The sequence below is a fragment of the Diabrotica virgifera genome, chromosome 6, assembly GCF_917563875.1.
Source record: "Diabrotica virgifera virgifera chromosome 6, PGI_DIABVI_V3a".
NCBI classification, from domain to species: Eukaryota; Metazoa; Arthropoda; class Insecta; order Coleoptera; family Chrysomelidae; genus Diabrotica; species Diabrotica virgifera.
The window spans coordinates 115,197,772-115,225,317 of record NC_065448.1 but is presented as its reverse complement, the minus strand read 5'-3'; the positions used below and the strand labels follow the sequence as shown (position 1 = coordinate 115,225,317).

The 27,546-nt window shown below is 37.5% G+C and overlaps 1 protein-coding gene across 1 annotated transcript; it reads right to left on the bottom strand.

Moving 5' to 3' along the window:
* Window positions 1–18,968: 18,968 nt before the first annotated feature.
* On the bottom strand, window positions 18,969–23,247 carry LOC126885975 (uncharacterized). Its single transcript, XM_050652812.1, has 2 exons — window positions 22,074–23,247; window positions 18,969–21,821 (listed from the first exon to the last, which is right to left on the bottom strand). Exon 2 carries the CDS (start codon window positions 20,039–20,041, stop codon window positions 18,986–18,988), a length of 1,056 nt encoding a protein of 351 aa, XP_050508769.1. The 5' UTR covers window positions 20,042–21,821; window positions 22,074–23,247; the 3' UTR covers window positions 18,969–18,985.
* Window positions 23,248–27,546: the final 4,299 nt, after the last annotated feature.

Below are 27,546 nucleotides of genomic sequence, written 5' to 3'. Positions count from 1 at the left end.
GATCGTGATGTCAAAAACAACTTTATTATACAATATTTTGCAGTGATAAACAGGGTTTAAAAATAATTAAGTATCAACAACTCATCTGATAATTTTTGGTTTTAAATAGATTAAGGTGAATATAAATATGTATGAAACTTTTGGTCCTTTTCTCACAGTACTGAGATTGCGCATTGTAAATCCCAAATCGTGAGTTCCAAAGTTTATACATTGTAAATTATGATTCGGACGTGCTCCTAGTAGCATTTAACGTGTCTTTGTTTGTTTATTTCTACTATATCTTGATTGTAAATTTAGTATAGTTGTTATAGTGGCTACTTGTTAATACCCAAAATTATATTGCAAACAAATTGTTTCATTTTTATAAATTAAAGGAGTTAGGTACAATTTCAATTCTGGTTGTTAGTTTCTTTGAAAAACCAATATGTTCAGTTGCAAGCAAGCAATTTGATTTAACCCGACCTGTGGGAATGTCCACCCTCTCGAAAGAGTACATTCGGGTGTAACAATTCATTGGGGCGAGGTGTTTTGACCCGAGTATATACAGGGATCACCCCACCTCGCTCCAATGCCCCAGGCCATCCCTTTCCCCCCCATAGCACGCTGATGCGCGATGGGGGCACAACTATCGTAGCCAAATGCTCTTCACAATGAAATCCTGGGTAATAAGATTCCATTGTGGTACCCTAATCGAATGCAAAAAACTAGGCCAGCGTGAAGCGCTCTATGCCTTTATCTTCTTTCTTACTTATCCGCGGAACTAAAAATTGCTTGCTTGGGCCCCGAGTCATCGTGCTGAGCCCCAGTGGGCTCCGCCCGATGACTCGTTGCTCGAGTTTGTATGTGTTTTATGGTTTTTTATAATTTTTTTGGGGGCTTTCGCCATTTTTTATTTTATTTATATTTTTTTGGGGGCTTATGCCCTTCTGTAATTTTCTAATATTCACTTACCTTAGAGGCGGTCGTGGTACTTGATCTTCGTATGTAACGCTGTCTTCGGTACTTGTTTTCGAGCTACGAACTCACTACTATCACTTATCACTTTTGTACTCTTATCCCACTATTTGTTGCTTCGGACGTCTGTGCTTCCATCGGTGGAACTCATCATACCTTAGCGTCTCTCGCAGTATGTAATTTGGGTGGTGCTCCAGTTCCGCGAATTTGGTCCTTGCCTTATCTGTCATGATTTCGGTGACTCTCACCTGTTGGAGTTCTCTGAACAGGAATCTTTCAGCTACATATCTTGGGACTCTGGCGGCCTCCCTCAAGCTGTTGTTGTGGGCTGCTTGGATCTTTTTCTTGTGTGTGTTACTTACGTGTCCCCATGCGAGAGACGCGTATGTTAATACCGGTAGGATTATACTATTGATCAGTCTTAACCTTGTTTTCAGTCTTAGTTTGCTTTTCCTGCCTGTGAGTCCTCTTAGTGTTGCTTTTGCTATGTTGGCCTTCCGGACTGTGGCTTCTACGTGTTTTTGGAAGGTTAATCCTTTGTCCATGATGACTCCTAGGTATTTAGCTTCGTTTTTCCACTCGATGGGTCTGTTCTGCACCGTCAGCTGTTCCTCTGGCTGTTGTCTTCCTTTCTTGTATAGAACCGCTTGCGTTTTATATGAGTTGATGGCTATCTTCCATTTTATACTCCATTCTTCTATTTCTTCTAACGCTGTTTGCAGGTTGGTCACTGCTATATATACATTTCTATGTTTGGCCGCTATCGCTGTGTCGTCGGCGTAGAGGCTCATGAGGGTACCTGGTGTTCTAGGTACATCAGCGGTGTATATCGTGTACAGCAGGGGTGACAGGACCGCTCCCTGGGGTACTCCAGCTTCCGGGTTTCCGAGCTCGGACAGGACTTGTCCTATCCGAATCCTGAAAGTCCGGCCGCCCAAGTACGACGAGATTAGTCTCGTCATCGCCCCGCTGTACCCGTAACCCCGCATTTTGTATAAGAGCCCCTTGTGCCAGACTCTATCGAACGCTTTACTTACGTCCAGGAACGCTGCTCCAGTGTACTGCTTGTCGTTGAAACCAGCTGCTATGTACTCGGTTAGTCTGAGTACTTGTAGCTCGCTGGAGTGCTCTGCTCTGAATCCGAATTGAGCTTCTGGGATGATATTTAGCCTGTTCGTTTCCGCTTGCAGTCTGCTTAGAATGATTCTTTCCACTATCTTGCTGATCGCTGGAAGTAAGCTGATTGGCCTGTAGTTCTGCGGGAATGTGTGGTTCTTGCCAGGTTTTGGGATCATGATGACATGGGCCTCTTTCCATCTGTTTGGGAATATCTTGTATCTTAGTATCGCGTTCACTATGTTTGTGAAGTACACTATAGCTTTTCTGGGCAAATATTTTAGGGCTCTGTTTGTTATTTCGTCTAAGCCAGGCGCTTTTCTCGGCGAACTGTTTTTGATGTGTTCGTTGATTTCTTCCGGTGATATTGGGGGAATGAAGTCCTCTGGGTCTTCTGGTCCTTCTTCTTGTTCTTCAACTTCTTCCAGGAAGTCGTCGTCTTCGTCTTGGTGGTAGTTTAGGTCGCATTCTCTTTCGAGTGTAGCCCTCATCGCCTCTGCTTTATCCTCTATGGTGTATACCATACCGTGTCTTCCATGTAGTGGGGGGATGGGTTTTCTGTCGCTTCTCAACATTTTCTGGAGTTTCCAAACATTTTTCATGTTTGAGTCTTGTTCTTCCGTCTCTTGTACAAAGTTGTCCCATTTTTTACTACGGTGGAGTTGTAGGGCCGTTTTGACCTCTCTGTTTAAAATATTTGCCCAGGATTTGTCTACTCGACTTCTTGTTCTTCTTGCTGTTTGTTTTGCTCTATTTTTTTCCCTTATCAAATCTTGTGTTTCTTGTGGAATATCTTTGAACCTTCCCATGTAGATCTCGACTTCTTCCTCTGTTGTGCTGCTTCTGATTGCCTCTTGTATGATGTTTTCGAGTTCTAGGACTTTTCCTTCTATTTCTTCTGGATTGTTTATCACTGGCACTATATTTATTCCTTCACTTACTAGTCTTTTGTAGTTTGTCCACTTTATTTTCTTTTTTGTTCTCTTTGGTGGGTTTGTCTCTTCCCATGTTCCAATCTCTAGTAGGATGGGGTGGTGGTCAGTTGATCCTTCGTCCAGCGTAATTAATTCTGATTGCAGTCCTAGGTTTTTGGCCACAACTATGTCGATATGGGTTGGAAGTCCATTTCGTGGGTAGTGGGTAGGTTCTTCTGGGCCCATTGCTATTGTGTCTTCATTGTTTTCTATGTATCTATTTAGTAGTCGTCCGTTTCGGTTCCTAGCTCTGTCGTTCCAGATGGGGGATCTTGCATTCAGGTCTCCTATTATGATGGATGATTCGGCGATGTTTAGGAACGCATCTAGGTCATCGTCCATTAAAGGGTCTTGTGGTCTTACGTAAGCTGATGTGATTCTGACTCCTCCTTGCCTCATTTTCACTTCTACTGTTGAACCTCCTCCATGTCACTCCTCCATGTTGACCAGTGGTGGAGTCGTGAAACTGGTGTGTCTGATTCCCTTTTTTACTAAGATGGCCGTTCCTCCTGATCTTCTGGTGTGGTCGTTCCTGTAAACATCGTATCCAGGGAATTTTAAGTTAAAGTTGTTAGTTAACTTGGTTTCCTGGATTGGTACGATGTCCATCTCGTATCTACTTGCGATTTCATCCATGATGTTCTGGTTTGTTGATATTCCTCCTGGATTCCAGGAGCCTATCCTCAAGTATCCCCTGTCTGTCAGCATTACTTCTGTGCCTCCCTGGTGCTTAATATGACCTCTTTGACTACCCTAGTCACTATTCTGACTAAGTAGTCCTCGTCAGGGATCGCTGTTTGTTGTTGTTGTGCGTTCTGCGCGGCCTGGGCGTAGGATATCCCAGTGGCTTGCGGTCTTCTAGCTTGTGGCTGTTGTTGTGGCCTCCTTGGTGGGGGTCTTCCCCATGTACGGCATCTGGGGCATCCTCTGTAGCTGGCCGGGTGGCTGCCTTGACAATTGGCACAAGTGGCTTTGACTTCTCTGGCCCTCTTGCATTGTTTCGTGGGGTGGTCCTCACCGCATTTGACGCACCTAGGGTCCTTGTGGCACGCGTTCTGGGCGTGGTGGTATCCCTGGCAGTTGAAGCACTGCGTTGGTCCTGTCGATTTTCGAAGGTCTTCTACCACGACCTTCATATGGCACAAGTTGGTGATGCGTCTCGCCGCCTCGACGTCCTCCTTGTTCAGGGTTATGACGAACATTGGAAGTTGTCGTCTTGGACATGATCTCGTCGACATGTTTTTTGCAGCTTGGCAGTCGATGTTGTACTGCACTGCTATGTCGTTTTTGATTTCCTCTTCTGTCGTGTTGGTGGGTAGCCCTCTTATTACCATTTTTGGCTTGACTTCCTCTTCGAATGGGAAGGCTATCCACTGAAGTCTCCTGTCTTTCAGTGACTTTGCATATTCTTCGATGATATGCGTCATCTTTCTGTAGTCATCTGGGCTATTCGCCTGGATGAGGGTTTCTCGTCCGCTCCTGGAGATCCTGTTGGTAGTGATCACTTTTTGTGATTGGGCTATTTTGAGGATAGCCCCTGTTTCGCTCACGCTCTGTAATTTTATTACAGGCGGTTTTCTTTTGCGGGTTACCTGTTGTTCAGGCAACGCGGTGTTTTCTTCTTCCTGGTTTGTCTCCATGTTCGTCTCTGTAACACTGGGGTGCCGTGCGGCAGGCGCATCTCCACTTGTGCTTGTAGTTGGGTGGGTGGGGGTGGTCCTCGGGGCAGATTAGAGGAATCCTGCGCTTTTGGTGAAGCGGCACTCATGGCGGATTTGGCTTTATCTTCCCATGTTCTCTTCTCGTCTTCTGGGAGTGGTGGGAATTCCTCTCTGTTCTTTGGAGTTTGGCCTCTGATTTTTTGGATCCTTTCGCCCGCTGACGGCTATTTGGCTTCAGGGATCGGCTGCTGAGTTTCAGAAACTGGCTTCTGTTGAGTAGTGTCAATAACTGGCTGGGAAACTACTGGAATTTGGCTCCGTGCGTGTGCGAGGAGGTCCTCGAAGAATATTCTTTGGGCTGTCAATTCTCCCCTCAATTGTTTAATCTCTTCAGACATCCTGGCCATCTCGGTATTCATTCCGTTTATTACACTCATTTGTTGGTCTCTCTGTGCCGTCACTTCGTCCAGGAGTTTCCTCAAATCGCCGTCTTGGTTATTTCCTCCGACATAACCTCTGCCTCACCGTCGCTTTCTTTTCCACGCTTGGTGGTACCTCTGTTGGTTTCTGCTATCTCGTCTTCCATGGGCTCCTCTTTTTTCTTCTCTTCTTTCCTCGTTTCTTCCTCGCTCTTTTTCTTCTTTTCCCTCTTCTTCCTCTTGTCGCTGCTCTTAGGCTGTTTGAAGCCGTCTTTCTCGTCCATGGATGAGGATGAGTACCCCTCGTTATCAGTCTGCAGATGCTGAAACAGGTTAGAGCCCACTTTGCGTGGGCTCTCATTAATTGGCGGGGGTTGCGCCATGGATCGGGGCGGTGATCGAGACCTAGCTCGATCAGTTGGTTGGGGGCGAACGGTCCTAATTTTGGATGAAGCCTTTTTGTCTACTGATTGGCCCGACACCACATCGGTTTCAGGGTTGGCTCCCTGCACAATTTCGCGGTTGTTCACGTACCCAGACAGAACTGAGTACGGGTTCCACTTGAGTTTCTCGATCTACTGACCTAGGGGCCGGGGCTGCATCGATGTAGTTTCACAAAAGCTACACCCTGCAGTGTCGAGGTGCAGTGTTTTAAACTACACCCTTCCCTTACGGAGGCACAGTAGATATCCCGTAGCGGGCTCCCGTCGAGCCCGCCTTGCTTCTTCTGCTAACCGATCTCTAGCTGCGGCGTCTCAGAGAATCCAATAAAATCAAATTCCCTAAGTTTCACCAGATCCAGTCGATCGGCCTTTGCCTCTCCTTCTTGCCTAAGGCTTAGAAGTGCACGATTTCGCTATCACGCTTACATTCGTGATGGAATGAAAATTCCTGCTAATCGTACACCCTCTTTCACCGTTGGCTCCTCGTCGTCTTCTCGCCTCGGAGAGTGAAAACGCTCAACTGTTACCTACCTCGCTTACATTCGAGGTAGGACTAAAAAGTCCCCAGCCGAACAATCCCCACTACTCGTTGGCTTCTCTTCGCTGCTTCTCTGCTCCGCTCCGCTCGCACGCGTGTTACCAGTCCAGTGGTCGGCACTAGACTTTACTTACTAGAGTCTCTTACTTACTCAATATGTTCAGTTATTATAGTTCCAAGGTATTTATATTTAAATACACGTCGGATATTTTGGCCACCAATAATAACTTAAGCATTATTACTTGGTTTGTTGATGAATATTAGAAACTTGGTTTTATCCAAGTTTATATTTAATACTTGCCATATAAACTCTTTGGCCTATACTCTGCAAATATACGAACGTCTCGGTCATTAGCACGGTGTCATCTCATGTAATCGGTGTATATCTCAAGTAATTAATAGGGATTCCGTTTACTATGATACTAGCAGTTTCGTTATCCAATACTACTTGCATAATAACTTCTGAGTACAAGTTAAATAGCAATAGAAAAAGAATGCTACCTTGACTGTACCTCTCTTTTAGTTTTATTGTTATCCTATGATGTGTTATATAGCTTTATGTACGCTGTCTGGTTATAATATAAGTTTATAAGATAAGTTTTCTATTATTCTTATATCTCGCATGTCTACTTGATTTTGTTTCAAAATTGACATGGAATGGCCGTACTTTATTCTGACATATACCTTTTCATAATCTATAAAGTAGGTCTAGATATTTTTTATTCACATCTAAACAGCGTTACGTTAATACGTTAAAACAGAATAAAGGCTCTCTAGTTTGCACTACTCGAGTTGTAAGTTACTTATGATGTTATAATCTCATTTCTTGTAAATACGATTGTGAATAATTGTTCAAAATAATTTCAGATTCTTCTTCTTCAGGTTCCTTCCCCTATCGGAGGTTGGAAATCATCATCGCTATTTTAATTTTATTGGCCGCACTTCTGAATAATTCTAATGGGCTGCAACCGAACCACTCTCTCAAATTTCTTAGCCAAGATATTTTGCGTCGTCCTGGGTTTCTCTTCCCTTGCATAATTAACCTAAGTAATACGTACTTCTCGCTCCTCATTATATGACCCAGATATTGAATCTTCCTAATTTTAACAGTTTTTATGACTTCACATTCTTTCTTCATTCTTTGTAACACCTCTACATTAGTTACTTTTTCAGTCCACGATATTCTGTGGATTCTCCTGTAGCACCACAACTCAAAGTAAAGTAATAAATAATTTTTTGATTTCAGACTGTTTTATTGTCCACGCTTCCATGCCGTATAGTAAAGTAGAAAAAAACGTAACAATGTAGCATTCTTGTGCGGATCTCTAGATTAAGGTTACGGTTGCAAAGTAAGTTCTTCAATTTTATGAACGTGTTTCTTGCCATTTCTATTCTAGATCTAATTTCTTTTATTTGATCTCCATCTTCGGTGAGCCACGTTCCTAAATATTTATATGTTGTTACTCTTTCGATCGTTGTATTATTGATGATCAGGTTATCTACATTTTGTGTTTTTTTTTGAGAATACCATTGATTTCGTTTTCTTGAGATTAATTTGCAGGCCGTACCTTTCACATGCATTGTATACATGTTGTATTATGTACTGTAAATCGTAAATGTCACAAATATGACCGTATCGTCCGCATACCTAATATTATTAAGAGGAAACAGTAGCGATCAACAGGTAGCGAAAACACGTTCCAAGATTGCGGCTGTAATTTTGAATATTTTTTCGAGATATTTGGCACACGTATTCGTAATATAATTAAGAATGGCGGTACAGATTTGAAAATTTGAAATTTATACAATTTGAAAAATATATTAAGATGTGGAAATTACTCTGTAATTAAATAAAATATTAAAAAAACGAGCCTGTACCGCCATTAAGAAGAACAAAAAATACACTTTCTTCAAATAAACTTTTTTATCCGATGCCTAGATTTTGTGTCATTTTGGAACTACTAATGAAATAAAAAATTTTAGTAGATGCCTAGATTTTGTGTCATTTTGGAACTACTAATGAAATAAAAAATTTTAGTAGTTCCAAAATGACACAAAATCTAGGCATCGGATAAAAAAGTTTATTTGAAGAAAGTGTATTTTTTGTTCATCTTAAGGGCGGTACAGGCTCGTTTTTTTAATATTGTATTTAATTACAGAGTAATTTCCACATATTAATATATTATTCAAATTGGGCTTTGTACCGCCATTCTTTATTATATTACGAATACGTGTGCCAAATATCTCGAAAAAATATTCAAAATTACAGCCGCAATCTTGGAACGCGTTTTTGCTACCTGTTGATCGCTACTGTTTCCTCTTAATGCTATTTCCGTTGACCAAAATACCTTCCACAATATCCAATAAAGCTTCTTGAAATATCACTTCACTGTAGACGTTGAATAAGAGTGGTGAAAGTATGCACCCTTGTCGAACTCCTCTAAGTATACTTACTTCCTCTGTCAGTTCTCCTTCGACTCTTACTCTTGCTTTCTGATTTTGATACAGATTCGATATAATTTGTAGATCTCTACCATCTATGTTTTTGGTCTTAACAATACTTTTTTCATGAAAGAAAGATTTTCATGTTGAACTCTGTCAAAAGCTTTTTTAAAATCTATGAAGCAGGCATATATGTCCTGGTTCATATTCAGACATCGTTGTGTCAGAACATTGACTCCGAATAATGCTTCTCTAGTTACTAGACCCTTTCTAAAACCCATCTGTGAATCACTTATTTCTTGTTCTAATTTCACGTGGATTCTGTTATGTATTATTTTAAGGAAGGTTTTCAATGTGTGGCTATTTAATGCAATTGTTCGATAGTCATTGCAATTTTTAGCATTTGTGATTTTTGGAATCGTTACAAAAGTTGAGAGAAGCCATTCTTTGGGTATGTGTCCCGTCTTGTATATGGAGTTAAAAAGGTCTATCAAGACATCAATATTATCTTCATCAATTATCTTCAATAGTTCAATTGGTATTTTATCGGGTCCTGGAGCTTTTCTACCTTTTGTGTGTTTTATGGCATAAATAACTTCCTCCTTCATTATTTCTGGTCCCGTGGTTTCTCCGTCAACTTCTAATTGTTCCACTTTTTGGTCATAAAATAGGTGTTCAATGTATTCTTTCCATCTACGTAATTTGTCTTGCGTTTTAATTATAGTAGTACCATCTGCATTTGTTAATATCCCGATTGGTTTGTTACGATTTCCTGAAATCATTTCTTTAACCTTCTTATGGGTGTTGAAAGTGTCATACCTTGCCTCACATTCCTTAATTTCTTGACATTTAATGGACATCCATATTTCTTAAGCTTGTTTTATTTTCTGTTTTATTTGTTTATTAGTTTCTTGATATTTAATTTTATCTTCGTTTTTATGTATTCTTCTTTCGTCCATCTTTTCGAGAATTTCTTGTGTCATCCATTCTTGTTTGGCAGCTTTTGTAAATGTTAATTTTTTCCGTCTCACAGTCTCTATTGTGTTCTTTATATTCTTCCATTTTGTTTCAATATCTGTAGTGTTCTTATTTTGTTGTTTTATTTCTTGGTTACTCTGATTTATTTTATTTCGAGTTTCTTGTATGTATTTGGTTCTCTTAGTTTATCAATGTATATTTGTGGTCTAGATCTTTTCATTAGTGGTTTTCTCAATCTTACATTCATATTTGCTACTACTGGGTTGTGGTCCGAGTTTACATCTGCTCCAGGGTAAGTCTTCACTACTGTAATAGAGTTCTTGTACCTGTTCCTTATCAAGATGTAATCTATCTGATTTCTTTTAATTCTATCTTTGTTGTCTCCAGGAGCTTTCCACGTGTAGAGCCGGCGATTTGGTCGATAAGCCGGCGATAATTTCAGATTATAACTCAGTAAACTTATTGTTCAATGGCTTTAATTTTAGCTTTAGTGTTTTTAGAGATTGCAAAGAAATTAGAATTCAGCCAATGGTCCAGTAATATTGTCCTGTTTTATAGAATGTTTTAAAAAGTTTAGTAAGAATTTATACACATATTGTTTTCGATTAACAATTAATTTAACAGGCATCTCGCCCGAACCACGGGTCTTTCCATTTTTATATTCACATATTTAATTTTTTGGTCCGCCATCTGTTTCTTATGATATTGCATGACCAGGTCTTTTATTATGAATGAGACCTATATATCCGCCTCGTGTTTAAATGATTGCTTCGTTGTCTGCTGCAATATGTCTTCTACTATCAATTTGATTTAATAAAATGTCTGTTTTTTCTTTTTAACATAATATAGTGTATCTGGTTTCATAAGATTTTATCCTCGCGATGTTCAGGTATAGAATTGTCGTGGTGGAAGCTTGTATAACGTGTTTGTTATTACCACCCCCCCTTTTCTTGGATACATTCATCCAACCTTGGTCCTATTTATTTTGAGCATTCATAGTTTAAACTATCATCTTCGTCAATTTTATGATTTTATTACAATTTTTAATCATTATGATATACAAGTTGTGTTTAATATACTGTAACCTGTACCTGTTTACATTTTACGCTTATTCGTGGTTTTTTATGAGTTTTCGTTGTAACCTGTACCTGTTTACATATTAGACTTATTTGTTTTTTATAAATTTTCGTTGTAATTTGTAACATTTTTGTAAGTATTTATAATTTTTTATTGTTTACTATTTGTATTAATTGCTCATTTTTCATTATCTTCTCACTATCAATATCTACGTTTCATAACCACAAGAATATCTTTTTTATAGGTATTAATATACTTACATTAAACTTTGGTCTCTATTCTTATGTTCTTATTTCAAAGAATTTCCTTACATAAAGCTTATGCCTTGTTTAATTCTAGTTCTAGTGTTACTTTGTTAATTACCTCTTGTTGATCTATTACGTAGCTCTCTTGTTGATTGCTTACTTGTTTGTTGTTCTATACCCAAGATTTTATGTATATACCTTGCTGAATTGATTTTTTTATCTGGGGCTGTCTCCATTTCTCATACTCTTCGGTAATTTCTTGGTTATTATTTTATATCTTCCTGATTATTTGTTACAGCTTCCTGATCACCTGCAAATTGAGCAAAGTCTTAAGAGTACACACATTATTCTTGTGTTAACTATTTTCGTTATCGCAAATTCTGTTGATAAGTTGTCGTATAATTTGTTTTTCAAATACCCACATAATCGTGTAATTTATATTATATTACAACTAATTGCCGAGATATATTTAGTACTGATAACATATATCTTGTTAATAATGTCATACTTTTAATACGTCCTGTGTACTGATTTATTTTGGAAATAAATAATAATAAAAGGTAATGCTAGTTGTCCTAAACAATGTCAAGCTGTTTGGCCACCCGTATATTTGACTTTCATTTAAGTTAACTCTTGTTACATCTTGTTCTTTATGTACTATGTTTGTATATAAAAATATTAATATTATCTATAAAAGACATTTATTTATGTAAATCATATAACCTTTTTTCTTACAATTAGATATAAGAAATTATAATTTGCACCAGCTCCAACAAATCAGGCAAGAACGATCGTGCAGGACTTAAATCAGTGCCTACTTCTATCTAGCCAACATTAAAGTCTGTAAAAAGGAAATAGTAACGTTTCGAAATGGTTGCGGCTTCATATTTTTTTAGTACTTGATCAAGTTTAGTACTCTATTTCTGAATTTTTGCTATCTGTGAATCGCTCAGGTTTACAACCACATAGCAGAATAATTTATTTCTTCGGCGTTCACAGATATTAAACTTTATCTTCGACTCTTAGTTCTTGTTTCAACGAATTTCGTTAAGAATTACTATACAACGCTTCTGGTGTTAACTTCTTAATTTTCTAGAAGGGAAGTTCCCTAGGTTGGCTGTATACCATATAGTTAAAAAACTCTAACAAGAAGTAAAACCACTTCTATGTAAATTGGTATATTTATTAAAACTTAAAATCTCAATGGATTGAATAAAATAAGTCCAATTCAGAACGTTTTCAGACCTATCGGTCCATCATCAGTGAATGTGCATACTTGCTAAATAGTCCCAGAACCAAACAGTGGTTGAATTTAAAATTCGATTTACATTATTTAAAAATAATATTCAACAGGCTAAACGCCGATGTTACAGGATATTGCCTATGGGAACATGGTGAAACCCTACCAAAACCTCAATCAACCATCTTAGGCCAACTTTGACTATAAAGTGACTATAAAGGGTGACAAATAGCGTATTTCTCCATCATATGATGACTATTTTAAAACCAAGTTTTTAAGATTATTATAATCTACACAAGGACATGTTGGCTGGCAAATTCAAATCTAATTTTGAATTAAAAAATGTTTATTTCTAATTTAATCAGATTTTATATAATTCTGCATTTGGTATTTCAAATTTTATATAACATTAATAAACAGCAAAATGAAAGGTACTACATAAGACAGTCAACTATTTATTTATAAAAATAATTTACAATTTATAATTACACATAAAATTCGATATTTTTGTAAATTTGTTAATTTGAGGGTTCACATCTTGTAAAACTAATTCTATCTTCTCTTTATTTTCGGATGCTTGTATCAACAGTTTACGGGCAGATTCTTCTTGCCTTGAATATTTAATTAGCTTTTTCATAAGCGATATTTTTAGTATAATATTTTGGTTGTGGCGTACAGAACCGAATCTATATAAAAAAAATTACAAAATGTAACACATATAAATCAGACGTACACCCCGAGAGAAAATTACTATACGGTGACAGTCTGGGAATGGCTCGCGGCTAGACAAAACAGTGGAGATGGTCGTGCCGTCCATAAAATATGAAGTTATATAAGGGGCGCCAGGTAAATTGGCCCATAGCCTTCCCTACGTTACTATTTAATAAACCACCAACTTACCAATAGGTTTACTACCAAAATACTAAGTATAGTATAAAACCTGAATAAATAAAAAAATAAATGAAATTGTCTGAGATTAGCAATTATTTAATTTTAATAAATATGTTCCCAAGATATTTGATAACAATTACATATTACAATATTTTATTTTATTTAACTTTACCATCGGCTGAAATAAGGTATTAAAATGCAGCTTCTACTTGCCTAACAAAAAAAATGCATATGTTATTTCTATTTAATTGCACGGTAAAAGGTGTGTAAAAAAGTACCGGACGCTAAGGGGTGCGTGGTTCAATACCAACAAAAAAAAATAATTAACCCAAATAGGACACCACGAGAGCTCTAGTGCGTGCGCAGAAAATAATATAAACAAAGAAAGTGAATCTATTTCAAACGTTTAACCCCCCTTAGACGCAGTTTACAAAAATATAGTAAGTGTAAATATTAAACTGGTATATATAACTATTAAACATAATAAACCACAATTAATCTTTAAGTACTTTGTAAATTATGTATAAATTTTAAAATGACAAAAAAAATCCGCAAAAAATGTAATAAAAACTATATAGGTATTCCATAACAAAAATAGACGGCTCTCAATCTTCCGTCAAAAATAAATATCGATCCATACCTCGAATTTTCATTCAAATAGATATACTTCACCGCGTGACTTCCTAGTTATATGACAGTGTGCCTCCAATCTGAAAGTACCATTCGTAAATCCACTGCGGCTTAAGTAGATAGTGACTCCAAAAACACGATGTACCGGTGTACATAGACTTGTATTAAAATGTTGAACAAGTTGGAAATTACAGCCTGACAGGAGCAAAAAAAGAACCCTGAAGCAAGAAAACACTAATTACCATATATGGTTAAAATAATTATTTGGAAATAAAGATACTGATTTTAACAATTTGTTTATCTGCCTTTTGGCAATAATTTAGAAAAACTTGTAAAAGTAAAAAAAACTTTGCAATAACTTTGAATGTATGGCAACTTATGAAAATATGAATAGCTTTCTTCTAGAGATGGGATAAAAATAACTACAACTTTTTCATTAATTAAAAAAAACGAAATGTTCTAACACTCACCCTTTTTAGCCAGGTTAGGGGTTTAAAATATTCCAAATTGGACTCGTCATTAAAGGCTAATTTCTTGATTTAAATGCGACTTTGGGATAGGCACGTGCACGCTAAATCCGCTTTTAACGAAGTTGTGGATATTTCCAAAAATCCTTCCACGATGGCGCCAAATCCCCCTTGCACATCCACACAGTTTGTACAAGACCAGATCCCACATGGAACAGCAGCAAAAAAACAAAATGCCGTTTTTTTTAAACTAGCACTAACTTTTCGGTACCACGGTCCAACCCAAAATCACGTTTTCTCCGTTGTGTTCCGGAACGTTTGACAAACTTGACACACGGAGGTCACCGAATAATACCGAAATTCAAACATTTAAATTTTCTGATCCTAAATATTCCAAGATATCTCTAGGAAGAACGATCTAAATTAGTTTCTTAGCAAAAGTGGACATTTTCCCTTAACTTCAGAAAAATTTGATAGGCATTACCCCTATGTAAAAATTACTCAGGTTTCATTTTCACCACCTTGATCATAATGTCAATTATAATTAAAATAGGCAACCGATTTAACACGTCAAGAATTGTTTAAATTATTGAAAATAGAGGTGGGACTTCCTACTTCAAATTTGGAACGTAACAGCACCCCCCTTTCCCAGAGGAAAATTTACGAGGAAAAACTAGACGTAGGAAATTTTCCCTCGCGCTAGCGACACACTACCTAACCTTCAAGAGAAGTCCCCAACACAATCATCATCCACGCGCAAGTACTTGGACAGCGAAAGCATACCAATCTCAAACCACAAGCACAACACAGCAACTTACTTACAACACTTACTCCACTTCCACACAACAGTCATCTCTCCACGTACGAGATCAAGTAGAACAGTTTCAAATTCCAACATTAATCTGACAGCACTGGTTTAGGTCGGTTACTGGATGTTACCCTTATTTGCGTCATCTTAGCTCTGGGTCATGGCTAGTACTTCAATACACCTCGTACTAACATGAGTCCATAAGAAGTTCTCCACCATTCCACTCTTACTGATACTGTACTTCAGAATTTAAATCCGTATACAACGAAGTTTAGTGAATCATCCAAAAGCTAAGCTATTATCAAACAAGATTCACCAAAACATAATTATGTGGCTTCGAGAAAATCCTAAGTTAATAGAATGTCTTACTAACATCCAAACAAATCCCAACGCCATAGTCTCGAAGACAACATATTTCTGACCAAACCTAAATGACATTCAAACCCATAAATCAAAAGAAATTACGGCTACCACTACCCTACAACTTCGTATTGGCTACCTAACACCTAAAAAAACAACGAATCGGTTGATCAACCAAATACATTCAAACAACCGATCACAGCCAATACTTAGTCTTCCTTCTCGGACACAACAAAAAAATACAACCTACTTCAGAACACTAACTTTATAAGTCTACTTAGACTAGACAAAACTTTTGCTAGTCCGTTCTACTCCGATCTAAATCCTATCGGGATCATCGGTCGAGTTACTAACCCTTAAATCCTTAACATTCCAAATACCTTGATCCTTGCCATTTCCATCCTCTAAACTATATGTCCAGGTGGAAACTTTCTTCTTCACGAAGTAAGGTCCTACCCATCTAGGAGCTAACTTTTTCGTGAAATAATTAGCGGCATCTGACAACACAAAATTTCTCCGCCACACTAACTGATGGGGCTGAAATTCCTCTGGACGTCTCCGCAGATTATAAGTCTTCTCGCACTTAGCCGAAGCTTTATCTAAACGTTTTCTAACATCAGCAAACAACTCCTGGAGTCCACGTGATCGGTCATATCCCACTCTAGCTACTTCGTCCTCCGGGTCTCCGAGTTTGTCCTTCCGGGAAAAATCTCGTCCATCCACTACCATCTTCCGAACGAAATTTATGAAGTAGGGATCTTGACCAGTCGACTCGTGGTATGCAGTGCGGGTAGCACATGCTAGTTTGGCCAAATTTTCATCCCACTGCCTATGGTTGCCAGCTATATAAGTTGCCATCATTGTCTTAAGGGTTCGGTTATATCGTTCAGATGGATTGCATTGTGGATGATACAACGCATTATAACGAACTGAGGCACCATAGGTTTCCATCAATTTCTTGAAAATACCCGAAGTATACTGGACACCATTATCACATAGTAACAGACGTGGAACTCCAAATACGAGGAAAATTTCTTCTTCTATTTTCTTAACGACATGAACGGCTTTTGAGGATCGAAACGGAAATACCAAAGAAAATTTACTGAACACGTCCATTACAACTAAGATAAACTTATAGCCTTGGGTTGATCTTGGAAAAGGTCCCATAAGATTGGTTGCTACTATCTCCCATGGTTGAGTAGCCTTAGGTTGAGGAGTCATGAAACCCTTGGGCTTACCTTGTTCCACCTTATGCATGGCACAAAGTGAACAACGTCCAACGTAACGAGACACATCACTCCGCAATTTCGGCCAAAAATACTTCTCGTTAATACGCTTATAAGTTTTCAGGATCCCCATATGACCTGCTAAAGGGCTATCATGACACGACTTCAGCACTTCCAATCGCTGACCCTTAGGAACGACCTCCTTCCAATTGTCCACTTCCTCGACCAAAAATCCATGACTGGGACGGATATATTTATACAGCTTGCCACCAGACATTCTCCACTGAGGATACTTCAACGGATTAGACTCGATTTTTCTACAAAGTTTATCATACCAACTATCACCACTAGGAGGCGGTACAACCTCTTCAACCATATCAAGCACAGGAACTGACCGAGATAACAAATCCGGGACAACATGTTCTTTTCCTTTACGATGCACAATCTTAAAGTCATATTGTTGCAACCTTACTGCCCATCGAGCTAATCTTCCAGTAGGATCCTTCAAATTTTGGAGCCATACGAGAGATGCGTGATCAGTCACGACCGTAAACGGCACACCCTCCAGGTAAGGACGCAGTTTTTCGACTGCCCATAACACAGCTAAACATTCCCGTTCCGTCGTGGAAAAATTTCTCTCTTGACGCGTTAATGATCTGCTCAGGAAACTAATTACTTTGTCACCATCCGGGCCTGGTTGCAATAACACGGCACCCACTCCATATCCTGAGGCATCACATTGGACAACAAAAGGCAAATTGTAGTCAGGACAATTAATTATCGGGGCGGAAACTAGACATTCTTTTATTCTCTGAAAAGATTCTTCACAATCCGGGGTCCAATTGAATTTTCTTCCTTTCTTCAATATCGCTGTAATTGGAGCTAGTAGTGTCGCAAAGTAAGGAATAAACCTTCGATACCAGGAAAATGTGCCTATGATGCTACGGACTTCCTTAACAGATGTAGGTGATGGGATGCGTAACATAGCCTTGACCTTATCACCATCAACATGTAGTCCATTCCTATCAACCACATGACCCAAATACTTTAGTTCCGGTCTACAAAATTGACATTTATCCCAGCTAACGGTTAACTTAGCTTCTCTCAAGCGTCTAAAAACTTCCTCTAAGATTCTTACATGTTCTTCAAAAGACTCTGTCACGATGACCACGTCATCCAAGTAAGTAAAGACATAGGGTTCCAACTCCGGACCGAGGACACGATCTATTAACCTCTGCCATGTAGCCGGGGCATTATGTAATCCAAAAGACATCCTACAAAACTGAAAAAGACCTCGACCAGGAACCGCAAATGCAGTATAAGGCCTGGAAGCCTTAGCAACAGGTACCTGCCAATACGCCGATTTAATGTCTATGGTGGAAAGATAATGCGCGTTCTTTAATTTATTCAAGATATTAGAGATGTACGGTAATGGGTAGCCATCCCTCTCTGTTACGGCATTAAGCTTTCGATAGTCTACGCAGAACCTCCATTTTGGTGCTTCACCTTCTGGAACCTTTTTCTTCACCAATAGAATCGGCAACGACCAAGCACTATTCGATTGTTCCACTACTCCTTTCGCCAACATATCTTCTAGTTCCTTATCAATATGGCTCTGGATTACTGGGGATACAGGGTAGTAATGTTGTTTTATGGGTGCAGATTTGCAAACAATCACATGCTCAGTGACATCTGTACAATCAAGAGAAGTGCCCATTAGTTCACGACTTCTATTAATAACTTCATCCAATCGCGACTTCACTGCATGCGTCAAAATAGTTTGACCTCGGAGATGATCCACTGCACCTACCATCGCGGGAGCGTCCGAAAAATACCATTCGTTATGCCTCAAGTCAGGAACGATACCCATAACTCGCCAAAAATCAGAACCTAAAATCAGAATATGTGGTACGTCCAAAATAACTAATACTGGCAAGACACGCAGGCGATCCCTAACCATGAAAGGTACTAAACATTCTCCCAACGCTTCACACATCTGACCAGTCGCTACTCTACAAACGGTCTTCTTCGAAGTATCCAACTCTAAACCCAAGTTTTGTAAAAATTTCCAACCAGTTCTTCCTACAATGGTCTTTGAAGCACCAGAATCCAATAATCCCAAAATTTCCTTTCCTAAGACACTAACTCTCAAATATGGACGTTCATCTCCTTCGGAATGATGTAAAATAAAGTCTAAAATAGGACGTAGGTTGGTCGAGTCAACGTCGGCAATACCTCTTCGACCAGTTAGGTGCGCTTCCTTCCGTTTCCCGAGTTACACGAGAGAGAAGTTCTGACTGTAAACCCTTCTTTCTTACACTTAAAACAGTGAACAGCCTCCTTCTTCATTAGATACCCTACTGCCTTGTGACCTGGCTGATTACAACGATAACAGACTGAAGTCCTAAACCTTCCTCTAGAGGACTCCGATTCGGATGAAGCAACAGGACCCTGACCAACACTGCTACAACTTTCAGCATCCACACTGATATAAGCTAGGTCCTTTTCCAAAGTATTCATTTTCCTACTATTCGGTTCAACATAGTTCCTAATACAATCACGTCTCTCCTCCATACTGCGATATAGAACACGAAGTTCCTCCAACGTAGATGGCAACGGATCACGTAATCTATCCCGATAGAACGCAAGCGATTAAAGTAACTATTCACTATTGCTAAGTAGACTCCTATAGTCTCAGACGAATGCTGAGTTCTCCTCCGAAGCTCTTCAAAAAGCGCTTCACTATGGTGAGCTGACAGGTACTCCCTACGGAACTCTTCAACTAATTCAGCCCAACTCGCTACACGTAGACGAACATCTTTATAAAACTGATAGGCTTTATCCGAAAATAAATCTATACCTGATTCCAAAAGTATACTATCTGGTACGTGACGAGCGAGAGTCAATTCATTCACCATCTCAAAAAATGCAGAAATAGACATACCCCTAGCAGAACCTGAAAACTTTTCTATTCCCCACTTATGAGGAAGTATCGTCCCTGAAGAACTAGAGACAGACCCTGAAAGAACAGGATTAACAGCCTGTGGCACCGCTCCAGGAGAAGAAGCATGAGCTTGTCCTACCCCTGCCTGAAAAGACTGATTCAAGACCGAAATCACATCGAGCGCTGCTGGTATTGAGCCAGATCCGGTTGGGTGCTGCTTATCATGTAAATCTTGTGACAACTTCAAAATCTCAGCCAGAAAGTCTGACTTAACAACCTGGGCTGCGTCGGCATCATCACCTGTTGGCAATACCATAAGATCGATCCTCCCCAAGACATGGTAAATCTGTGTCCGCAATCTCAAGGACTCAGCACAAGTAGGAGGTCCGGAGAACTTTCCAACAGCCGTAGTCAGCTCCGCAAGTTTAGCCTGGATTACCGTTTTGTCCTGTGCAAAGGTGAATGGGTGCTCAGGATATCTAAAGCTTTCATTTGCTGCCTCACGACTAAGTGCATCAGACACACTAGACCTCATAGACTCAACAGTGCCAGTAGATACTCCACGAATTTTGAGTTCATATTCCAGTTCCTCTTTCTTTAAGTAGTTGGGTACAAGTTTTCGCACCATCTTGCAAACGTTCAAAATTCGAAAAAAAATGTATCAACCAAAAGGAGCAAATATTAAAAAAATCAAGATATCAGTAAAAATATTAAAACACAGGTAGTTTACTTTATTAATGGGAGCAAAATAAAAATAAAAAAAATAGTCGCTTTATTCAATCTATTAAATTTCACAAAAGATTTTCAAAATTTCATTGTTCCAGAACAAGTTACAAGTCACAATACAATCTCAAAAAAAAGTTGTATTCACTAACACAAGTAAGTTAAACCACAATGTAGAACTTCGAAGTCCAACTGCTATAAAAAAATAAATTTGAACTCCAACTGAAGTAGAAATATTTCAAAGTCCAAATATCCAAAAATTCTTCAAAGTTCCACAATACCACTTCAAAGTATATTTTTTTTAAGTTCCGTTTTCGGCTTCTTCCAACTTTATGTTACACAAAAAAACTAGTAAGCACTTATCTGCATACACTTCCACTAAACACGAAGTTCTAAGACCACTACTCAGCGCAAAGCCAGTGGTAAAGTAAATAAATCAAAGTTTATAAAATATGTCAAAATGACAGCTGAATCTCAAGACAAAAAAAAACAAATGTGACTCAGGCCAACAACAATGAAACTTGGCTATAAACAAAGTCAATAAATAAAGGCCAAATACAAGAGGTTGACAAAAACGTTAATTAATTAGGGCCCGCGTTGGGCGGCAAAATAATGTGGCGTACAGAACCGAATCTATATAAAAAAAAATTACAAAATGTAACACATAAATCAGACGTACACCCCGAGAGAAAATTACTATACGGTGACAGTCTGGGAATGGCTCGCGGCTAGACAAAACAGTGGAGATGGTCGTGCGGTCCACAAAATATGAAGTTAGATAAGGGGCGCCAGGTAAATTGGCCCACAGCCTTCCCTACGTTACTATTTAATAAACCACCAACTTACCAATAGGTTTACTACCAAAATACTAAGTATAGTATACAACCTGAATAAATAAAAAAATAAATGAAATTGTCTGAGATTAGCAATTATTCAATTTTAATAAATATGTTTCCAAGATATTTGATAACAATTACATATTACAATATTTTATTTTATTTAACTTTATCATCGGCTGAAATAAGGTATTAAAATGCGGCTTCTACTTGCCTAACAAAAAAAATGCATATGTTATTTCTATTTAATTGCACGGTAAAATGTGTGTAAAAAAGTACCGGATGCTAAGGGGTGTGTGGTTCAATACCAACAAAAAAAAATAATTAACCCAAATAGGACACCACGAGAGCTCTAGTGCGTGCGCATAAAATAATATAAACAAAGAAAGTGAATATATTTCAAACGTTTAACCCCCCTTAGACGCAGTTTACAAAAATATAGTAAGTGTAAATATTAAACTAGTATATGTAACTATTAAACATAATAAACCACAATTAATCTTTAAGTACTTTGTAAATTATGTATAAATTTTAAAATGACAAAAAAAATCCGCAAATAATGTAATAAAAACTATATAGGTATCCCATAACAAAAATAGACGGCTCTCAATCTTCCGTCAAAAATAAATATCGATCCATACCTCGAATTTTCATTCAAATAGATATACTTCACCGCGTGACTTCCTAGTTATATGACAGTGTGCCTTCAATCTGAAAGAACCATTCGTAAATCCACTGCGACTTAAGTAGATAGTGACTCCAAAAACACGATGTACCGGTGTACATAGACTTGTATTAAAATGTTGAACAAGTTGGAAATTACAGCCTGACAGGAGCAAAAAAAGAACCCTGAAGCAAGAAAACACTAATTACCATATATGATTAAAATAATTATTTGGAAATAAAGATACTGATTTTAACAATTTGTTTATCTGCCTTTTGGCAATAATTTAGAAAAACTTGTAAAAGAAAAAAAAACTTTGCAATAACTTTGAATGTATGGCAACTTATGAAAATATGAATAGCTTTCTTCTAGAGATGGGATAAAAATAACTACAACTTTTTCATTAATTAAAAAAAACGAAATGTTCTAACACTCACCCTTTTTAGCCAGGTTAGGGGTTTAAAATATTCCAAATTGGACTCGTGATTAAAGGCTAATTTCTTGATTTAAATGCGACTTTGGGATAGGCACGTGCACGCTAAATCCGCTTTTAACGAAGTTGTGGATATTTCCAAAAGTCCTTCCACGAAGGCGTCAAATCCCCCTTGCACATCCACACAGTTTGTACTAGACCAGATCCCACAAGGAACAGCAGCAAAAAAACAAAATGCCGTTTTTTTTAAACTAGCACTAACTTTTCGGTACCACGGTCCAACCCAAAATCACGTTTTCTCCGTTGTGTTCCGGAACGTTTGACAAACTTGACACACGGAGGTCACCGAATAATACCGAAATTCAAACATTTAAATTTTCTGATCCTAAATATTCCAAGATATCTCTAGGAAGAACGATCTAAATTAGTTTCTTAGCAAAAGTGGACATTTTTCCTTAAATTCAGAAAAATTTGATAGGCATTACCCCTATGTAAAAATTACTAAGGTTTCATTTTCACCACCTTGATCATAATGTCAATTATAATTAAAATAGGCAACCGATTTAACATGTCAAGAATTGTTTAAATTATTGAAAATAGAGGTGGGACTTCCTACTTCAAATTTGGAACGTAACATGGTTCAAAATTTCGCCATTAACTTTTACAAATTTTGAAATCATAGATTTAACCTTTTTATTTTCTCTAGTTAGTGCCTAGGTATAATTATGTGTTAGATTTAAATCTTTGGAACTTCCAAGAGTATCATAAATTATTCTTATCATCTGTATCATTATCACTTACTTGGGTATTATAATTGGGGTCATCTGTAAATACAAATTCTTTATGACCTGCTTCATTGCTAGTTCCGGCTTGACAAGAATGAATATCATTTGTATCTTCTAAGGTATGTTTTTTGACATCGCCACATAAAATTCTGGCTGGTTTATCTGAGTGGATCTCATTTTCAGAATCTAATAATTGTTTTGCAATATTTGCTTCAGTATAGATTTGGTTATAATCTTCACTTATTGGTTCAACCTTTGGTGTTGATGTCGCGGTTTTCCCTTTTATAAAAAAGCTATAGCCAATAGGCTTTACCGCAGCCAGATATTGTAAAAAAATTAGCGAATCACTGCTGTTGTCATGTACACTTTTCCACGATGTCCCATTTTTTATCGACAATTGACAACAGACAATTGACTAGTTGCTACCTTCATTGTGGATTGAATTACACTACACAGAACATTCTTAAAGACATGAATTTATAGCAGAGTATTATCATTGCAATATATTTTTACTTATAATTATTTATCTATAGTCTGTAGATATCATTAGCTTTTTGCCCTCTGAATGCTATTTTGACGGAAAGGTCATTATGTTATAAGCGCTGTGCTGTCACCTATTTTTTCAAAAGTTATCTTAAGCTGATTTCGACACATTTCCTAAGGCCTTTATAAGGGAATTAAGGCCTACACATTTCTAAAAATACAGGTCTGTATGTGAAATAACCTTGTATGTATTTGGGAATTTCCTGCAACACGTCTGGTGATACAAATTTGGTACCATGCTCCTTAGTTATAAAAAATATTTTTCTAATTTTATTCTTGAAGGTTAATTCGATAATGTTTTAAGTTTACCATTTTTTACATGGGAACTGTGCCCATTTAGCCAGCAACATTTCCTAAAATTAACGCCTAACTAAACCTATCAGTCACCATTACTATTACGAATATTTTTTCGTTAAGCCTTTTTGTTGCGCTTAATATCTTTACGCTGAATTTTACCGGTCGCCACTTACATCGAGTTTTTCTACTTGGTTTGAAATTTCAAATAACTTGTAATGGGAACTTAGTTCAACTCATTTTTTTTATATTGGTGGCACTATACAGTTGTTAGTTTTCAGTTTTAGTTTACTGTGATAAAAAGACTAAGAATTTCTTATTTATATTCACTTTAATCTATCTAAAACCAAAAAGATCGGATGAGGATATTTTAGTTATTTTGGGCCCCGTTTATACTTACCAAGGACCATGCGGATATTAGTCTTATTTTTGAAATAAGCTTATATGTATTTGAGAATTTCCTACAACTATGTCTGTTGATACAGATTTAGTCCTTTAATATTGTAGTCATGTTTCGTAAACATGTCTTATCTGATAGCTTATGTAACGGTTTTCCTTATCTAACCTTTTATTTATTTTTAGTTTAAGAGTTTCTTTTTTCTTATTTACCAATTTATTTTTGGACTTTATTCTTTTCCATATCTGATAGATTATCTAACGATTTTTCTTATCTCACGGTTTATTTTTTGACTTCCAGAGTCGGGATTAATCTTTAATCCTATTTAGGAGAGTCGGTATTAAACCGGAACCGTTTTTCTTATCTAACGGATTATAGGTTTGGTTCAAGATCAGGGACTTTCGGGCCGGAAGTCTACTTTCGGCACTTCCAGAGTCGGGATTAATCTTTAATCCTATTTACAGTAGGAAAAATGAAAGAATACCCATGAACGAACATGGAAAACACTAAAACACGCTGTATTTTCCTATCACCGTGTCACAAAGAAAATTGGCGAGCGCAATTACATGTAATAATTATTATTACATGTATTTGCGCTGGGCAATTTTCTTTGTGACACGGTGGCAGGAAAATACAGCGTGTTTTATATGTTCGTTCATGGGTACTCTTTCATTTTTCCGACTGTAGGAGAGTCGGGATTAAACCGGAAGTCTTCTATATAAGTGGGGTGAGGTTCGGTTCAAGATCAGGGAATTCCGGCGGAAGTCGACTTCCGCCGGAAGTCCCTGATCTTGAACCGAACCTCCCCCCACTTATATCTGCTTTTGGTATATCGGCTGTGGAAAGTGAGAAAAGCAGCAGTCCGAGAACACTCCCCTGCGGGACTCCGGAGGTGATAGGACAGAGGTTGGATTGTTGAAATCATTGTGATCATTAAAATTTACAGAGAATTATCTATATGATATGTAGGATTTGAATAGAAGGAAACAGTTATTGGATAGTACTATTTACTATTTTTACTTTGTAAAGCAGGCTTCTGTGATAGATTTTGTCAAATGCTTGTAAGATATCTAGGAATATAACATTGGAGTTTTTATTTATTTTTGAGATATTTTGATATTTTATTTATTTTATTAACTTAAGACATATTGACTATAATTTTTTGGAGAGAATGCTGGGAATACGCCACAATACATTTATTTACATGTTATTTTTGACGTTTTGTGCTCTAAACCCGAGTCATTTTCAAATGTTGATAAAATTTTTTTACAAACAGTTATATAAAAAGCGGGAGGTAGAATCTTTTTATGTATGTGGTTATGTCATTCTGTATATACCTCTGTTTACCTCGCATATGAAAAGATTTTACCTCACACTTTTGTTATAACAGTCTGTAAAACTTTTTTAATATATTTTTTGAAAACAAACTTGACTTGGCTTGGAGGACGGAACGTTAAAAATAACATGTAAACAAAAATAAATGTATATTGTAGTTTCTTCTCAGCATTCTTCTCCAAAAAATTATAGTCATAAAATACGTAGATTATTATTATATGCAACAAGTAATAAGACATAAGGAGGGAGTAATAATATGGTTTTCAGCCAATTTTGAAAAAATGTGGAAACGTTGAATTATCTACGTCGGCCTGTCCGTTCGTCCGTCCGTAAACACAACTCCTTCGTCATTATACCAGGTAGAATGACAAATGAGGTGTCAGAAGAAAGTTTATAACTCAAAGAAGGTACTAAAAGTGAGAAATTTGATCGAGTACTTCTGGTTTTAGAAATAAAACCAAAAATACTGTTTAAACATCGCCAGAATAGTACAAGCGGTATATTATTCGACGCGCCTTAGTAAGACGAGAACAAATATACATATATTTCCGGTTTAGTGACTGTCTGTCAGCGAATATAACTCTTCCGTTATTAATACCGATAGAATGACAGATGAGGTATCGAATGAAAGTTTGTAACTCAAGGGTGGTATTAAAGATGAGAAATTTGACTCCCGACTTCCGGTTTTAGAGTTTCAACCGGAAGTACCATTTTAAAGTCACCGAAATAGCTTAAGCGATATATTATTCGATGTGCCTTAGAAAGATGAGAACACATGTGTACTTTTGATTCTTGCATCATTTACGATTAAATAGTTCTAACCAAAATTGCCATATTATAATTGCAGAAAGTCGAGCTTGCACCTTTAGTTCAGGTATGGAAGTCATTTCCGGTTAAAGAATTATGACCGAAAGTTTATTAAAAATGACTCAAAATTAGTGAAATCTTATATCAATCGACGAACGCAAAGTTACACGAGTAGTTCAAATATCGACTTCCGGTTCTACTTTCGGTCACTTTGGATGAAAACCTAGGATTTACGAATTCCAATTACTTGTTTTGAATAGTAAGAAGAATAACCGCAAAACACTATTGGACAGATAAATGAGTAATGAGATTAGATACCTATGCAGAATAAACAATATTATAAAATTAGTGCAAAAAAGAAGAAGAAAATGTAATAGGCTTACCAGTAAAATGTAAGAAAACAGAATAGTTAGATTAATACGGGATAAGTAGCATTTCGGAAAAGAAGCACATATCTACCACGAAAGAGACGGGATGATAATATTTCACTTGAGTAGGAGGCACAGCCGAAGAAAAATAGGCATTTTGCCTATTAGGTTAATGACGGATTTGCTTGAAAATATAGATTTAGGTTTCTTTTACTCTCTACTTCGGTTTTGGACCTGAGCCCAGGGTTGCTTTTACTTGAAGGGTGAAAGCCACCTCTTCTCAGAAATGGATAAACTGACTAATTCTAAGCAACTTTTGTTTTATTGGATCTTTTCACGTTCAAATTAATATTTTCGAGTTATTTACTAGTGAAGCCAGGTTGAAGTGGAGATGGTCAGGACACGTAGCCAGGATGACAGATGGGCGATGGACGAAGAGGTTATTGGAATGGAGGCCAAGAGAAGACAAGAGAAGCGTCGGTCGACCGCCTACAAGATGGACTGACGACTTAAGAAAGGTGAATAAGAACTGGATGAGGGCGGCGCAGGATAGATGGGGCTGGAAACGAGGGGAGGAAGCCTATGTTCAGCAGTGGACTTTTGAGGCTGGAGGATGATGATGATGATTTACTAGTGAAACTATCGACTAGTGAAACATGTTTCAACAAAAATAAACAAACGTTTATAGAAGGTTTTTCCCAAATAACTCAAAAAGTAAATGTTTTATCGAAAAAATATTCTTAGCGAAAATATAGCTTATAAAAAAAACGAAAAAATAGACTATGAATTAAGTCTGTAAACCCAGTAGAAGCAGAGTTATGAAAAGTAGGTTCTTAGTTGTCAAATTCCAAATTGAACATGTTTACGTTAAATAACCAAAAAAATTAAGACTTTTCAGGAACAACTCGTCAAAATTTTTTTTAAAGTGTTTAATAAAAGCTTTATTTT